This window comes from Merops nubicus, unplaced genomic scaffold (assembly GCF_000691845.1).
Source record: "Merops nubicus isolate BGI_N331 unplaced genomic scaffold, ASM69184v1 scaffold36492, whole genome shotgun sequence".
Lineage (NCBI taxonomy): Eukaryota > Metazoa > Chordata > Aves > Coraciiformes > Meropidae > Merops > Merops nubicus.
Genome location: NW_008594994.1, coordinates 2,449 through 16,916, shown reverse-complemented (window position 1 = coordinate 16,916; position 14,468 = coordinate 2,449). Strand labels below are relative to the sequence as shown.

At 38.3% G+C, this 14,468-nt stretch overlaps 1 protein-coding gene across 1 annotated transcript in view; it reads right to left on the bottom strand.

The window, feature by feature from the left end:
* LOC103768779 (voltage-dependent L-type calcium channel subunit alpha-1C-like) overlaps positions 1 to 7,310 on the bottom strand; it is a gene marked incomplete at its 3' end in the record, with an annotated part of 31,148 nt that extends 23,838 nt beyond the window's left edge. The window contains exons 1-2 of the mRNA XM_008935931.1: positions 7,207 to 7,310; positions 100 to 272 (exon numbers count right to left, since the gene is read on the bottom strand). Coding sequence (XP_008934179.1) covers positions 100 to 272; positions 7,207 to 7,310 — 277 coding nt within the window. The remainder of the gene's footprint in view (positions 1 to 99; positions 273 to 7,206) is intronic.
* Positions 7,311 to 14,468: the final 7,158 nt, after the last annotated feature.

Below are 14,468 nucleotides of genomic sequence, written 5' to 3'. Positions count from 1 at the left end.
AAGAATTTTTCCTTCCTTGTAAGCCATCTCAGCACTACAGCAGGTGGGCATGGGCTCTCTTGCTAAAAACACAGAGAGAGAGAGAAGAAAATTGCTTACTGTTTCGAGGCTTCTCCTCATCCATGCCTTCATCTTCATTTTCTGGGTCAATATCTTCTGCTTGGGTTATCCAGTCTAAGTATCCCTTCAAATCTTCCTCTAGCTGTTGTTTTTCTCGTAATTTCTGGAAATCACCCCGAGCCTTAGCCTTCTCTCTTTCTTTGGAAAACTCCCTAGCAAGAAGGAGGGAGGGACAGGACACGGGCAGAGGGAAAAAAAAAGAGATTGAAAAACAATGGGTTAGATTGATTTTCACTAGAAACTCTCCACATTATGTGTGGCACACCCAGCTTTCTCTATTTTTTTAAGACAGACACATGAATGGAGGAGTATCCTTGCTGGATACACATGTAGAAGAGCTGGAGTGTCCACGTTTTTACCAATGCTTAGGAAAAGATGAATACCTTTTTTTAAAAAGAAAACCCTTTAATTCTTGACATTAGATGGACAATTCAAATAAATCACACATATAACATTTATGTACAATACCATACATTTTCTAATATTCTTTACCACCTGATATTCTCCAACAGTTATCTATAAATATCTATATGAATAATGGCTAATTTCATTCAATAATGAACTGTTTGACAATAATCTGACATCTGGAGAGTGAGATGGTGGCTCTTATTTTTAGCCAGGTTTCAATCTGTCTTTAAGATTATATGCATAATCATAGCTAAATTGGGCTAGTTGCAAGTGTAATTAATGGTACTCACAATTCTGTACACACTTAATTATAGGCAATTTCACCCACAGTACCGGACAATATGTTTAAAATTGCAGTTTTACTGCATACTGTCAGTGTTCAGGGTTGTTATCTGACATGACACATACTTTTTAAATCTCAAGTTGGGTAGACAAACATGATAAATTATGTGTAGACAGAACTAGTAGATTCTGCCAGAAAGTGAACCAGGGTAACCATTTGATAGCTTTATGAAAGAACACTACTGGGAATATACGCTTAATGCAGAGGGCACAGGAACAAGAACTTCATGTTGCTTAACTACGAAACTGGATGCTTGCATTGCCTTCTTTTTGGCTGTGGTGCTGTTTCTTCTTGTCTTTCAGAGACATTTACACTGCATTCGTTTTTTTTTTTTTTCCTAGAAATGCTGACCTACCTCTATTTAGAGACTCTCCTGTGGTTCTAAACCAGGTTTTAATGCTTGTGTTTCAAAAAGTAAGCTTAATGATTGTGAAAAGTGCTGGACTAAGAGTACTTAAGCATTAAGCCTTATATCTGCTGATGCAGATCACTACATAAGGCACACAGAGCAGTTAATAATGGCTACTGTTTCTAGAAATGAGAGGTAAAATCACTCTATTACCCTTGCTGATGACTCAGTAATGAGTGGACATAAAAACAAAATCAAACCCTCCACCTACTGTTTGTCTTAGGTTTGTTCCTGCAAAAACAAATAGGAAACATACTACCAACTTTTGTGGGATAGTAGGATTATGAAAATCCTATCCAAAATGTTAATGAGTGCCATGTGAAGTATCCTCAAGCAACTGAAATGGAAGTGAATTTCTGAGATGGAAGACAGTGGTGGTGAAGAACATCCTTCCTGTCTGGTCCAAAACCCACTGAAAGGCTTCCATTGACTTCACAGGCTTTGGATTGAGTTTTCATTATTACAAGTTGTGCACAACTCCAGTACTGCAGCACAGTCAAAGCAGGATGATGCCTTCACTTCAAGCCAAAGCATGTGACAAAGTATGCCTGTGTGCTCTTCACCCCTGTCATACTGCTGAAGGTTCAGCCCATCTCATGGGACTGTGATAACGAAGGTGAAAGTAAGGAAAAGAAAAATTGGCTTCTCAGGCCTGAAGGTAGATAACAGTCAACCCTGGGACCAAATCTGGCCACAAGGCAGAAAGAGATTATTCCAAGTATTGCAAGAAAGAAAACTTGAATTTTCTCATACTAGGAGCAGTATTTTGCTATTTAAAATGTAAAACAAACAAACCCCCAACATAATACGCTGTACAAAGATGTTCAGAAACATTCAATCAATAGCAGCTATATTTTCTGTTTCAAGAACTTCTTTCCTCCTGGTCTGACATAGTGCCATATCCAAATGAAAGAATTCACTCCCCCCCTAAAAAGCTATGTATTATTAAGTATTATTATTAAATCAAATCCCAAGATTTCAATTGTTGGCTACTAAACCGGTATTTTAGAATACAGAACAATTAGGTCTATTTTGAAAGGGACTGAGCCTTCAATTCTGAGTGAGAACTATTTATATTTGCATGAATAAAACTTTCAAGGGGCTGGTTTAGAAACCAAAGTGGAAAACATCACGAAACAGCCCAGCTTATAGAAAATGAAATTCCTCGTGTGCACTGAAGTGGATCATTTATGTTAGATGTATCTAAGTTGCATGCCTACTTTCGTCTTTTCAGTCCCTGTTTTACTGTCTCCAATGGGACTCGGGCTGGGGGGAGAGCTGATTAAACCCAAGTGAGATTTTAGCATGATGCCTTTACACCAATCATCTGCATGGGACTGAATTTCTTACCTAGCTTTTTATTGGCACAGCTGAAAACACTGTGATTGCCTCATCTAAACATTCTGCAATTGCACATCTTTTTCCTTTGTGCAATGTATAATACTCCACATCCCAGATGACTCTCTGAAGAAGGTAACATTTAAATTAATTAATTTCCATGCTCTGCTAACATTAAACCATTGAAAACAGGTGGCTCAGGAAACTGCTAATGCAATTCAAACCATCTCCCATGTGGAATGCCAGTCTGTACTCAGGTAAATGTAGTTCATGGTCAAGAGTTACTATCAATGGTCATTTACCATCCCATGTGAAATGAGCTGGTGACCTCAGTCTAGTTCCTATTGCAGGCAGGTGTGCACATTACCTCTGCAACCATCACATCTGGCAATAAATGGTCATTGCTCGTAGTTTCAGGAGGGAGGCTAAGGACCAAATAAGCTTTCTGATGGAACTTCCGTCACAATCTTGCACCATCGTTTTGGGATAAGGGTGACAAAGGCTTGCACAAATACTAAGCAATTGGTCTCCTTCAGTGAACAAAAGAATATCAATCTAAGAGTTGGTGAATCTAGTTTTTTACCAGAATTTAGTTTGCTTCACTTTCCTTTACTTCTCCCAGAAAATTATAATGTATGTCTGCCAATGGGAATACCAAAATCCAGAGTATTCTGGAGAGATGTTTTCTCTGTGTGAGGTTAGAGTTGGTCAAGATCATAAATATAAGCACCCAGCTCTGTATCCTGTGGTGTTCCAGAAGAAAATTTCTCTTGCCCATCCTGAAGATGAAATATAGGTAATTCTTGTCTATATCTGATCTCGATATTATTTCCTCACATTTAGAGGAGTGATGGGAAGTGAGCAAACCACCAGAGTTCTAGCAGTTCAAAACTCTTGTATGCTACTAAAAGTGCAGCACAAACCTTGAAACCTCATCAACTCTGAGAAGTACACCGAGGAATGGGAAAGGCTGGAAGAGGGGACAGAAGACTAGGATAAAGTACTGAAAGGTCAAAAAAACTGCTTCAGGAGGAGTTACAGCCATAGCCCATTCACTTTGACCTCTACCTTGGCACTAAGAGCATCAAAAGCAGCCAAATGGATTTTCCAGAATCCTCTCAAAGCAGAAGAAATGTCTATTCCCCTGCCTTCCGTTTGCCATAGGCAACTGCTTGTTTGGCCTGTGTCCTGGGATTTGGATCACTGCTAGGCAAAATATTAAAAAAATATGAATCGATATGCTTAGGCATGCAGATCTGAAAGTTTAGCTCACACTGCCTTTTTTTTTTTTTCCCCCTCACCAACTGACTGAAACAGATAACACGGATGTGAACATCTTTGATCTCAAGAGACCTCTAAGAGGGGCTCACAGCAGTGATGTGGAATTTTGCCTGGGCTTGAGGAGGTCTACTGTGTGATCTGCTGACTGGATAATTTCTTTGGAATACATGAATTTTATATTGTGCTCAGTCACGAGAGGAAGAGGATTATAGTTCTACACATGAATACTGTGTCATACTATTTAGTTTAGCATGTGACTAGTAAATTCACCAGAAGGATCATGAATGGATGACATACCTGAGGAAAAACAAATTACAAATGAGTTCTCTATGCAGAGCAGAACTTATAATTTGATTTTGCAAGTGCAATCAAGGTGTCTTTGTGAGTACAATTAATTACACTTACATATTCAGATGTGATTAAAAAAATAAGCTAATCTGTCATTGATGAAGTCTACCTACACCATATGATTGGTGAAGTTCCTGAAACAGATAAATGGGGAGAAATCAGAGATGCCTAGAATGGATATACAAAGATGCCCGGGAATGTTGCTTTTCTCTACACAGAACAGACAGGTGGATCATCTACATAGATCAGACTAATAGCAAGTCTCTAAAAAAAAAAAAAACCAGCTGAGTCTGCAAAGTGAAAACAATTTGCTACTCAGTGGAATTTAGAATCACTTTAGAAAGTTACTTGTTTAAGACCTGCTTATTTAGCCCTAAGAAAATTTGGAACATTTCTTCCATAATTTCTGTGGTTTTTTTTTTTTTTTTTTTTTTTTTTTTTGGATATATTTTCTTAATTTTTTTTGTTTTTTTTTTTTTTTTTTTTTTTTTTTTTTTTTTTTTTTTTTTTTTTTTTTTTTTTTATTGGATATATATTCTTAAGTTTCTTTTTACTTTTCTCCAGCTGGGAAAAATTTTGCAGAAACAGTGCAGCTGTCATAACACTGTGAATACAGCCAGAAAGAGTGACTCACAGCTTGAACAAGGTGTGCTTCATCTTTGATTTCAGTTCTCGCTACAGACTGTTTCCACCTCTTACCACTAATTGTGGTGGTCTAACTGTGGTGTGTCAGGACGTAGAAGGTCTAGGTGCCCAAACACTTTCTTGAGTTAAAAAATGAAAGAGAGAGGAAATTAATTTTTTTTTAGTATGTAGAGACAGAAATCCAAGTGTAGGTAAACAGAATCAGCAGTGCTTCAGCAGTATGCACTCCTGAGGGCTGGGCTCACAGGCACTGTTTGTCTAATCAGATGCTATATGATCTTTAACCGCTGTCCTACACGGTGCTTGTGTGTGCCTCTGATACAACAGACCACCCCTCCTCTGTCAGCTGGTCACCATCCTCCACTATTGCTGCCAACCTTACCTGCTGATCAGAGCATCCACCTAGAGAAATGAGGAACTTATGTTTCAAAATTGCACCCAAAGTATCACTCTCCAGATATCTAAACACAGACTATTGCCTGACACTTCAGTACTGGGGATTTCTTCCTGCTCCCTTTACTGCTCGGAAACCTTTCTGTTTGCAGTAGCTGTCTTAGCAGCATGTCTCCATCATTGGAGTACTGAAGATAGCAGTAATACCTCCTGTAGATCTGTTATTACCTGTCCCTTTGCAGGATGGCCAATGGCAGATCTTCTTCTCCAGTCCTACTACTGCCCTTACTGTGTTATTGGCCCAAGTACTGAGGCCATAATTTCTGTGAGGCATCAAGTCCTTTCTCCTGCTCAGAGGTAGTTTTCTCTCTCTTATGATCAAAAGACAGGGGACTTCAGGGCTGCCTACTCAGGCAACAGGTACAAGCTCTGACCAAATTAATTTAGAGCTCATTAAAGGAGGCAGGGTATTAGAAAAAAAGAAAAAAAGGATGCATAAAAGTCCTCATACCATGTTTTCCCATGTACATAGGATGGCTATATGCACCCAGTCGTGCCCAAATATGGAATTAGAAGACTAATTCTAGGAAATATTTTTAAAAAAGTCTTGCGAGGAATGTCTTCTGGCTTGATTCCTTTAATTATGTGGCTCCCCAGGGGCTGTAAAGTTTTCAACTACTGGGGACAATACCAATTGTTTTTAATCAAAGCTACTAAAATGGTGCTTTGCAGTGAGGGTTATGCTGCAGAACTGAAATACAGCTGAATGTCTAGATGTCTTAGGGATGCTTAGACATTAAAAGGATTTCTCCCTCTTCTCTGTTCCTCCTTAGATAAGGTCAGAGGGAAATGATCTTTTCTCCCTGTGTCATGCCAGGCTTGTAATCTGCACAACAGAGAGGATGTGCTTATTGAAGAAGAAACATGCTTAGGACACTCTTCAGGGAAAATAGTATCCCACTAGGCTGTGCTTTAGAGATACCAAGCAATGTGAAAACTTTTCACGTGAAAAGACACGATTTGGCAGGAATCTCATCCCACAAATGTGAAGGGATTTGCCTCATGCTCTCATCCCTCCCCCAGTTCCACTGACTCTTCCAGAAATTTTACTGTAATCCCCTTCTTCCATGGTGAATGGTATGCTTCACCCACAGGGGAGCATAGCATCATCCTCTTCCCATAGGTTACAGGTAGAGATTTTAGGTAGAGGAACTTGTTGCAGGCAAAGAATTGTCTAGTATTCCTTTGATTTAACCAAAGGATTCCTTCCATGCCATTAACAACGCCGTGTTTTGCTGTTGGCACCGCAATAGCCTAGGCCTTCTACTAAGGTTCCTGAGATCAACCCACCACTGCCCATTGTTTTGGTAACCAGAGAGTAGGAATAGAAATACAAATTTTAAAAAATAAATAATAATAAAACATTTTCCTGGTACTGCTTACCCGCTAAGTACACCGAGAACCAAGTTAAGTACAAAAAATGACCCTATGATGATTAGTGTAACAAAATAGATCCAGGGCCAGTCCCTTCCTATGGCATCATTGACCTGGAAGAGTGGAATGATAATTAGTGAGACAAGCTCAGATTCTGAGCACTGCAAGGCTCCAGCCAAAGAGATCCCAAGTCACCAGCAGTAAGATTTTCAATACCCAGTTTTCTGGAAATTTATGACAGGTTAACATTAGAAATTTTGAATGCCCTGAGGTTGAATTTCTTTGTCAGAGAACAACACCTCTTCCATGACCTGTATTGTTACTTGCAATGTTTTAATATTTTGTCAAACTATTTGAGAGCTGATGGGAAGCTTCCTTGGATTCAGATTTTTAATCCCTCTGGAAGAGCCTGGTGACAGGGAAGAACCCTTATTATGGAGTCTTGCCCTGTAGCATTGGAAAAAGGACACCAAAACTGTCAGCTTACCCGCTCAACACACCAAGAACCAGATTTAGAACGAAAAAGGATCCAAAGATGACCAGACTGACAAAATACACCCATGGTAACTCATAGCCCATAGCGTCCTGCATCTGGAAAGACGAAGGAAAGTTAGAAGACAGAGAAGGAAAGCAGAAATGTTTAGGCAAAGGAATAGATGGAAAGATTTGTAAACAGAGCCTGTGGTTGGTTTAAACATAATCATAGCAAGTGTTTCTTTATGTTCTTTCTGATGTGACCACTCCTTTGATTGCTTTTTTTCTATAGCTGGTTCCCTACAGGCAGTGATTAATATAGCCTGAGGTTAACCATGTGCTGTTCAGGCACTTGTTTTGATGCTCAAAATTGTGGACTGTCACTTTCTGAAGGTTACTTACAGCATCACAAGGGTCCATCCCATGACATCTAAACTTCTAACTGCTGCACATACCTATGACTCTGCTGCTAGTGAAAATAGGGCTAGTTTTTGCTAAGCATTGCCACAGTGTGTTGTCAGATCGTGTTTATTTCTCATGTGTAGCACAGGTACACATACCTCAGAAAGACACGTGTGGTAAGTGTGGACAAATAGTGATCTTTCCCTGGTATTGCTTGGGTAATCTTCAGAGTTTACCACAATAAGGGCAGAAGCTGTATGTTTTTTGTAGGTCTTTTCAAGGCCTACCATGTTCTGACCTGGTCAAGTGTCTAAAACTTTCTCACAAACTTCCTTTCTCTCCTTGAAGGTTGAATCTCTCCTTCAAAATGTAAGTCCTGCACAACTGAATACTCAGAGAACTTGTGACTGTAAACTGAATTACATGAGCATAGATCTGACTTTTGCATTACCATAAGCATCTGCAGATGAAGCGGGCAGACTACTGTCCTAGCACCAGAACCTGTATTGTGTGTAGAGCAACTCTAGCACATAAGAAGGTATTGCATATATTCTAAAAGTATCTAGTACATACACAATGTTTTACCTTGAAGTCTCCTTTAAAGTTCGAAATTTTGGAAAGCTGCTGGATACAATAGAATCTCACTTTCATGATCGTACCAAAAATATCAGTATCCCTTCTCTACTTTTCATGAACATGTATCTCATGAGCCAGACATAGCATCATTAAAGAAACAGACGGTGGTTAACTTTTTCAGGAGCACTAAAATTATTTATGAACGTAAATTGGAGATTTGAAAGTACCTAAAGGCATAAAGCAGCCTATGTTCCTTTGTTTTCCATGCTTTTGAAATTCTTTTTGTATGTTGTCTTCGCCTTCCAGGAAAATGCTCTCTCTTTGCAACCTAAGCATTTGTTGCAATTGCAGAAGAAATATTCTTCCATACATGGGCACTGAGACACACTTCAGGGCAGGCAATCTGACTCAAGATTCCTAACAACTCAGGAAAGGAATTTCAGACCTTCAGTAAGACAAGGCAGGAGAGTAATATAATTAGTTATTTGTGGACGCAAGTCCATTATCCATTTTTTTTCTGTCAAAATACAGTCATTAAAGTCCTTGTCTGGTAGTAGTCCACAGTAAATGGGCCAATCCTGAATTTGATCTCAAGGGCTCCTTCAGCTGCAACTGAACTGAAGTAGATTAATTACAAAATAAGCTCAAAATTTGCCTCTGCATACAGTTCATCAGCTCCTTCCTCACAGGATTAATACATTTGGTGGTCAGAAGAGAGCACCTGAACATCTAACATTCTGTATGCATACTAACCAGTTTCCCTTTTCAGATTTTTAGTAGGATCTTTCAGTTAGTTTATAAACAATACTCATTATTCTTTATGTTTGCAAGCCGCATTTCATCCCACATGACCAAAACATAGACACCTCTTGTGTGAAACACATCAGTGCTTTAAAGAGAACAAAACATCATGGTATAGAATCAGACTTATTTAGGTTGGAAAAGACCTTAAAGATAACCACGTCCAACAGCTAACCTAACGCTAACCTATGTATCAAGTATATGAAGATGGAAGCAAATATTCATCTGAAATCACAGTGGAGAAATCAGGCAGGCAAAATGTAACTACCCAAAATGGAATTAAGTAAAGAAATGAGGCTTAAAAATCCCTTCTTTTCTACAAAGAACACAACTATCTATACAAAGCAACCCACACAAACAATGAGTATGGGTGACTTTGAAAAACTGCCCTAAGAAAGTACCACATAGAATGATGCCTTGAATTCCCTGTAATTATGATAGATAGTGATAAAAAAGCCTCAGCTGTATGATATTTAATGATGGGCAGGGTTTTTTATCAGCTGGGAATGTCAACTGGAAAAGCAGAGCTTCTCAAAGATGTGGTTCAAGTGAATGATGAATAGCAAATGCCAGGGTGCCAGGTACAGAATTCAGGTGCATGTCAGGGTGCCTTTTGTACTACTCTGGCATGAAGAAATTTCCACATGTCAAGAAGCTTCCGTAGTTGCCTGGTACAGTATATAATTGGAGTATAGTATGCTTTGGCTATTCCCATTATCTGCACAATTGCATAATGATTATACCAGATAACATCAGCACAAATTAATCCTTGAAAAACAGACTTGCATTCTGGTACAGCAGAGCATTCAGGATTTTTCAAAATGAACATTTAGGAGGTCAGCTTTTTGTCTTCTTTCTATTGCCTGGTCATATATGTAACAGATAAGCTGAGGGTCAGAGGCACAGATAGCTTTTCAAGTGTAGAAAAGCCATCAGTATTTAGCAGACAGCTGAGTGTCTCTCTGTTGCTGGACTCCCTATGTTTAGTGCTTTCACATCTTATTTTCTTTAATAGAAGGCAAGATTATTCCATACGTTGTGGAACTGAGCAAATGTATACGTTTATACATCATCAGGTGTTTGGTAAATTATTTTTAAAAAAAACTTTGATAAGTAGACAGTACACTGTCTACTATTTGCTCTTGAAAAAATTCTGCAGGAGAAATGCAGAGATATAGGCTGCTTGGCAGAAGCTGGGGGAAAAAGAAGAAATATACTTACTGAAAAACAGTGACAGCATTGTATCAACACTTAACAAACATTAAATTCCTGGTTAAAATTGTATCCTTCCAAATATTTGGAAATGCTTCCTCCAAATGGAAGTATCCTGTAAGGATGGACTGTCCTCAGCTGAATGCTTCCATACAGTTATCATTAAAACACTTGCACCTGTGCTTCAGTGAAAATGCTTCCTGAAAAATTATCAGCATTCTGCAAATATGTAGGTATTAATCATGTGTGTATGCATACATGTATGATTAATACATGCATACACAAATGTCCTGTCAACTGCAGCTGGAGGCTTTCACTGCAAGCATAACTCAGTTGGTAGAGCTGACTTTTTCTAATTATGCTGTTGAACTGCTGAAGCTGCAGAGCGTCATGACAAGATCAGGAGTGTTACCATCTGTACCCTACTGAGTGCTGAAAATGAGGTCTGCAAAACATATGTTGTATTACTATCTACAGTGAACAGAAAATGGTTCAGTTAAAGGTTGCCTTTCTAGGATGGACAGTACAAGTCCTGATACATAGTTCAGATCTCTGGTCATCGAGTGTGTTTCATCCCAAGTATTTACTGTGAGCCACATGAATCTCAACAGAAATGGTGGATCATCTAAATTTACAGTTCTGAACAAAGACTATCAGCCAGTGTAGGTCTGAATTATAATATTCAAGCTACAGTAGTCAAGGTGATTGCAACCTCATGTCAACTTAAGCCTGTGTGGGGCCATTGTTAGGTTGTCTGGAAGCACAGCATTGATAGGAATCTGCAGATTGTGATTTATAGAAATAAGTCCACTTTCTGAGTCAAACTACCTGCTCTTTCAGATCTCACACCTCAACACTCACATCTCACTATGCTCAACAGTGAGAAATTCAGCACATTTCTGAAGAAATGCATCATCTCCATGAAATCTCAGAGATAAGGATCTTAGATTCCTTCTCATGATTTGATGTATAACGTCTGTGGCACTGTGGGGACATCATTTTAGCTCATTTTGCTTCAGCTTCCCAATCTTGTAAAGTGGAATACTACCGAATACTACCTTGCCTGACTGCGTACTGTCAAAGAAACCACTCAGCATCATGATGAAAAGAGGTTATTTCAGCATATTTGAGGCCTGATGGACCTCGTGTACTGGGGAAGAACTCTTCCTTTGCTAAGCATCCTTAATTGCTATCATGACAACAGCATTCCAACTTCCAGTTGAAGGCTTTTCTCTCAATGATACAGATAATCTCCTAGAAATAACACTAGGAATTTTTAATTTTGTGGTTTGCTGGTCACAATTGTAACCAGCATTTTCAGTAGGGGGCCAAGGAATAGAAATCTATTTATCCCTATAAATAGCCTTTTATGTCTATGCCTTCTGGTTCTTCAGAAGACAGGTGAAGACATGTTGGTAAAGCCACAGGAGACATCCATACTTTACTTATTTGGAGATTCTTTTTTTTTCCCCAGGGATAATAGTCTGTCACATTTTGCAGGTATCTCATTCATTACACAGGCATCATGGTTTAAAGATAACGTTCGAGGCATACTATCTATTAACATAATGATTGAGCATCACCAGGCACACAGTGGATGTCTTTCAGTCACTTAATGGGAGGGGTAGACCCAGTTCACTAACTTCTGCTAACTTTATAATTCACACACCCACACCCTGATACTTTGTGCCAAACATCTTTCAAAAATAAGTGAAAGTTACAGGAAAAGTTTAATCCATCATAGGAGGGCAGCTGCCACTGGAAAGTGGCAAGCTGAAGTAAAAAATGAAATCTGTCTTTTTCAGTGCACAATGCTGGAGAGCTGCAGCTTAGGGGAAAGTAAGCTAGTTAGGACACTGGGCTATGCTTCTATTTATTGAACAAATTGCTGATTTCTAACAACTACAGAATGTTTTAATAGCCTTTTAAAAACAACAATCAAGTGCTTCAAGCATTCTACAATGAAGTATATAACCTTTCACACAGTATTATTAATCAAGAGAAGCAGAATACTCAAAATTAAAGGGCAATAAATTTGGAAATTTTGTGTAGAAATGTTATTTTATGCAGCCTATTTGTGGAATTCACCGACTTTGGAAACGACCTAGCCAAATATAATGGTTATGGCCAGTAGCAAGATCTCTAGTTGAAACCAGGTCTTTCCTGTAATGATACAATGTTGGAGAATATTTGAAACAGGAGACAGCAGAATGAAGATTTAACACTTAACTGTTCCTTAAAGCCTTCATTTTGAAAACCCTCTTTTTCAGAATGGTACTGAAGTACCTTCATAACTTTAAGGATGTGTAGAAGTGGTCTGTATGGTAGCCTACTGGCAGGTATAGCTTAGGTGGTATATAAGGGGCCATGCAAATACTAATGTGAAATTTAGATATTTACCATTGCTCAATTGGCTTGGATTAAAATACAATTTTTCCTTTTCCACTCCCCTCTTTCCTTCTCTTCCCATGAATATTTGGGTGAATGCATTTCATTCACACATATGGTCATGGAACTACAACTCTAAGCTCTGCTTTAAACAACACTAGAAACTTTTTTTAATAGGATGACACACTGTTTTGCACTGTGAGGGAAAAATGTTTTCCCCAAAAATTTTTTTTAGCCAGAACTTGAGTGCAGAAACAATTAAAATAAACAGAGGATGGAAATTCATCCTTCACAGCTATGTCTATGTTTAAACAGAAAAAAAAAAAAAAAAAAAATTACTATTAGACAGTAAATCCTACTTCTCATACAAAGGCTACATGGCTTAGAAAGGAAAGTACTCTTACTCTTTTATCGTTTCTTTGACTTCCATTATATCTTCACACTGCTTTCACAACAGTTAAAGCTTTTCTTTGTTTCTGAAACTTCACAGACTAAAATGCTTAGCATTTATACAGTCAGGGAACAAAAAAGTTCTCATATAACCTACGTAGCCCTTCAGAAGTGACTAAGATCGAAAAATTTCCCAGAAAGTGTCCAGAAAAATTTGTCTAGTAAAGAAGCAAAACTTTGAAAGATTCACTTTTCCACCTTTCCCGATGCTGGATATATTATATAGCAGAAATAACTGGGGAACAAAATATTCATCCCAAATGAGAAAAAGGATATTGCTGCTAGTTCCTAAGAACATCCAACTAAGAACTGTAACTGGTGATATTATGATTTTTGAGGCTGCTCTGCAAACAAAAAAAACCCAGCCTCTATTTGTTTAATGATTCATTCTCTTCTGGTTACTTTCTCAACTGCAGAGATAATTTGGGCTTAAGAATACCTTGGCTCTGCAGTACTTGCAGTCTTTGCCTTGACAGTTCTTGCTAGTAGCCAGAGCAGGCAGAGGACTTGTGATGTGAGGGTTTGACTCCTTTTCTCTCAGCTTCTCCTTAGAGATCTAAAATATTTGACAACTGCCTCTTTAGCAGCCATGCACTTAAACAACTCATAGATAAGTAATTGGACTGTGACATAAACCAACCACTATATATACAAAAAATTGGTTAGCTCTGGTAACAAATCCTGTACATTGTATTTTAACTCTGATCTCTAAACAGTACATTGGTTGTCATGCTTTTTGTTTTTTACCTAATGCTTGTAATAAATATATTAATTATGCTTTTTGCCACTTACTGTAAGCCCCACTAGTCCAAAATATTGCTTTTAACAAGGAAATTACTCATTGTTATTTACAGTTTCTAACTTTCACAAAACTGTAAGAAAAAGAAGCCCCGGAAAGATTTCAAGGAGATGACACAGAACTAAAGGTACTGTAAAAAGGGATGAAGTACAAAAATTTATTTTCTATGTACATTAGACTCCACAAGCACTTTTTCTAATCTCTGGGGCAAACTGTGGGATTGCTTCTTTAGCACTGAAATCCTACACATCCTGAATCTACTGGTTTGTTTGGAGCCAGAGTAGTGTGAGGTTGCTGCACGTCATGTCAAAAAGTCATGAAAAAAGCATATCTTTACTTGAGAAACTTCTGGCTGGTCTCCACAAACACCTCAAGTAAGTCTATACACAGGTATCCATCTGACTTCACCATTCACAGAATGAACAAGACAAGGAGCATATTCTCTGTTACCCATCATATATCCTTAAAGCTGGATTTAGACAGTGCATTAGTATCCTAAGGATGAAGATTCCACCTTGCAAATCCTTCAATATTTAAAATCTACTTAGTTGCCTTTCCTTGGTCGTTTTTTAATCCAGTAACCATGTGTGTGCATAATTTAAGGCATATGAATAATTGCATTTAAATCAATGGTCGATATTATTGTT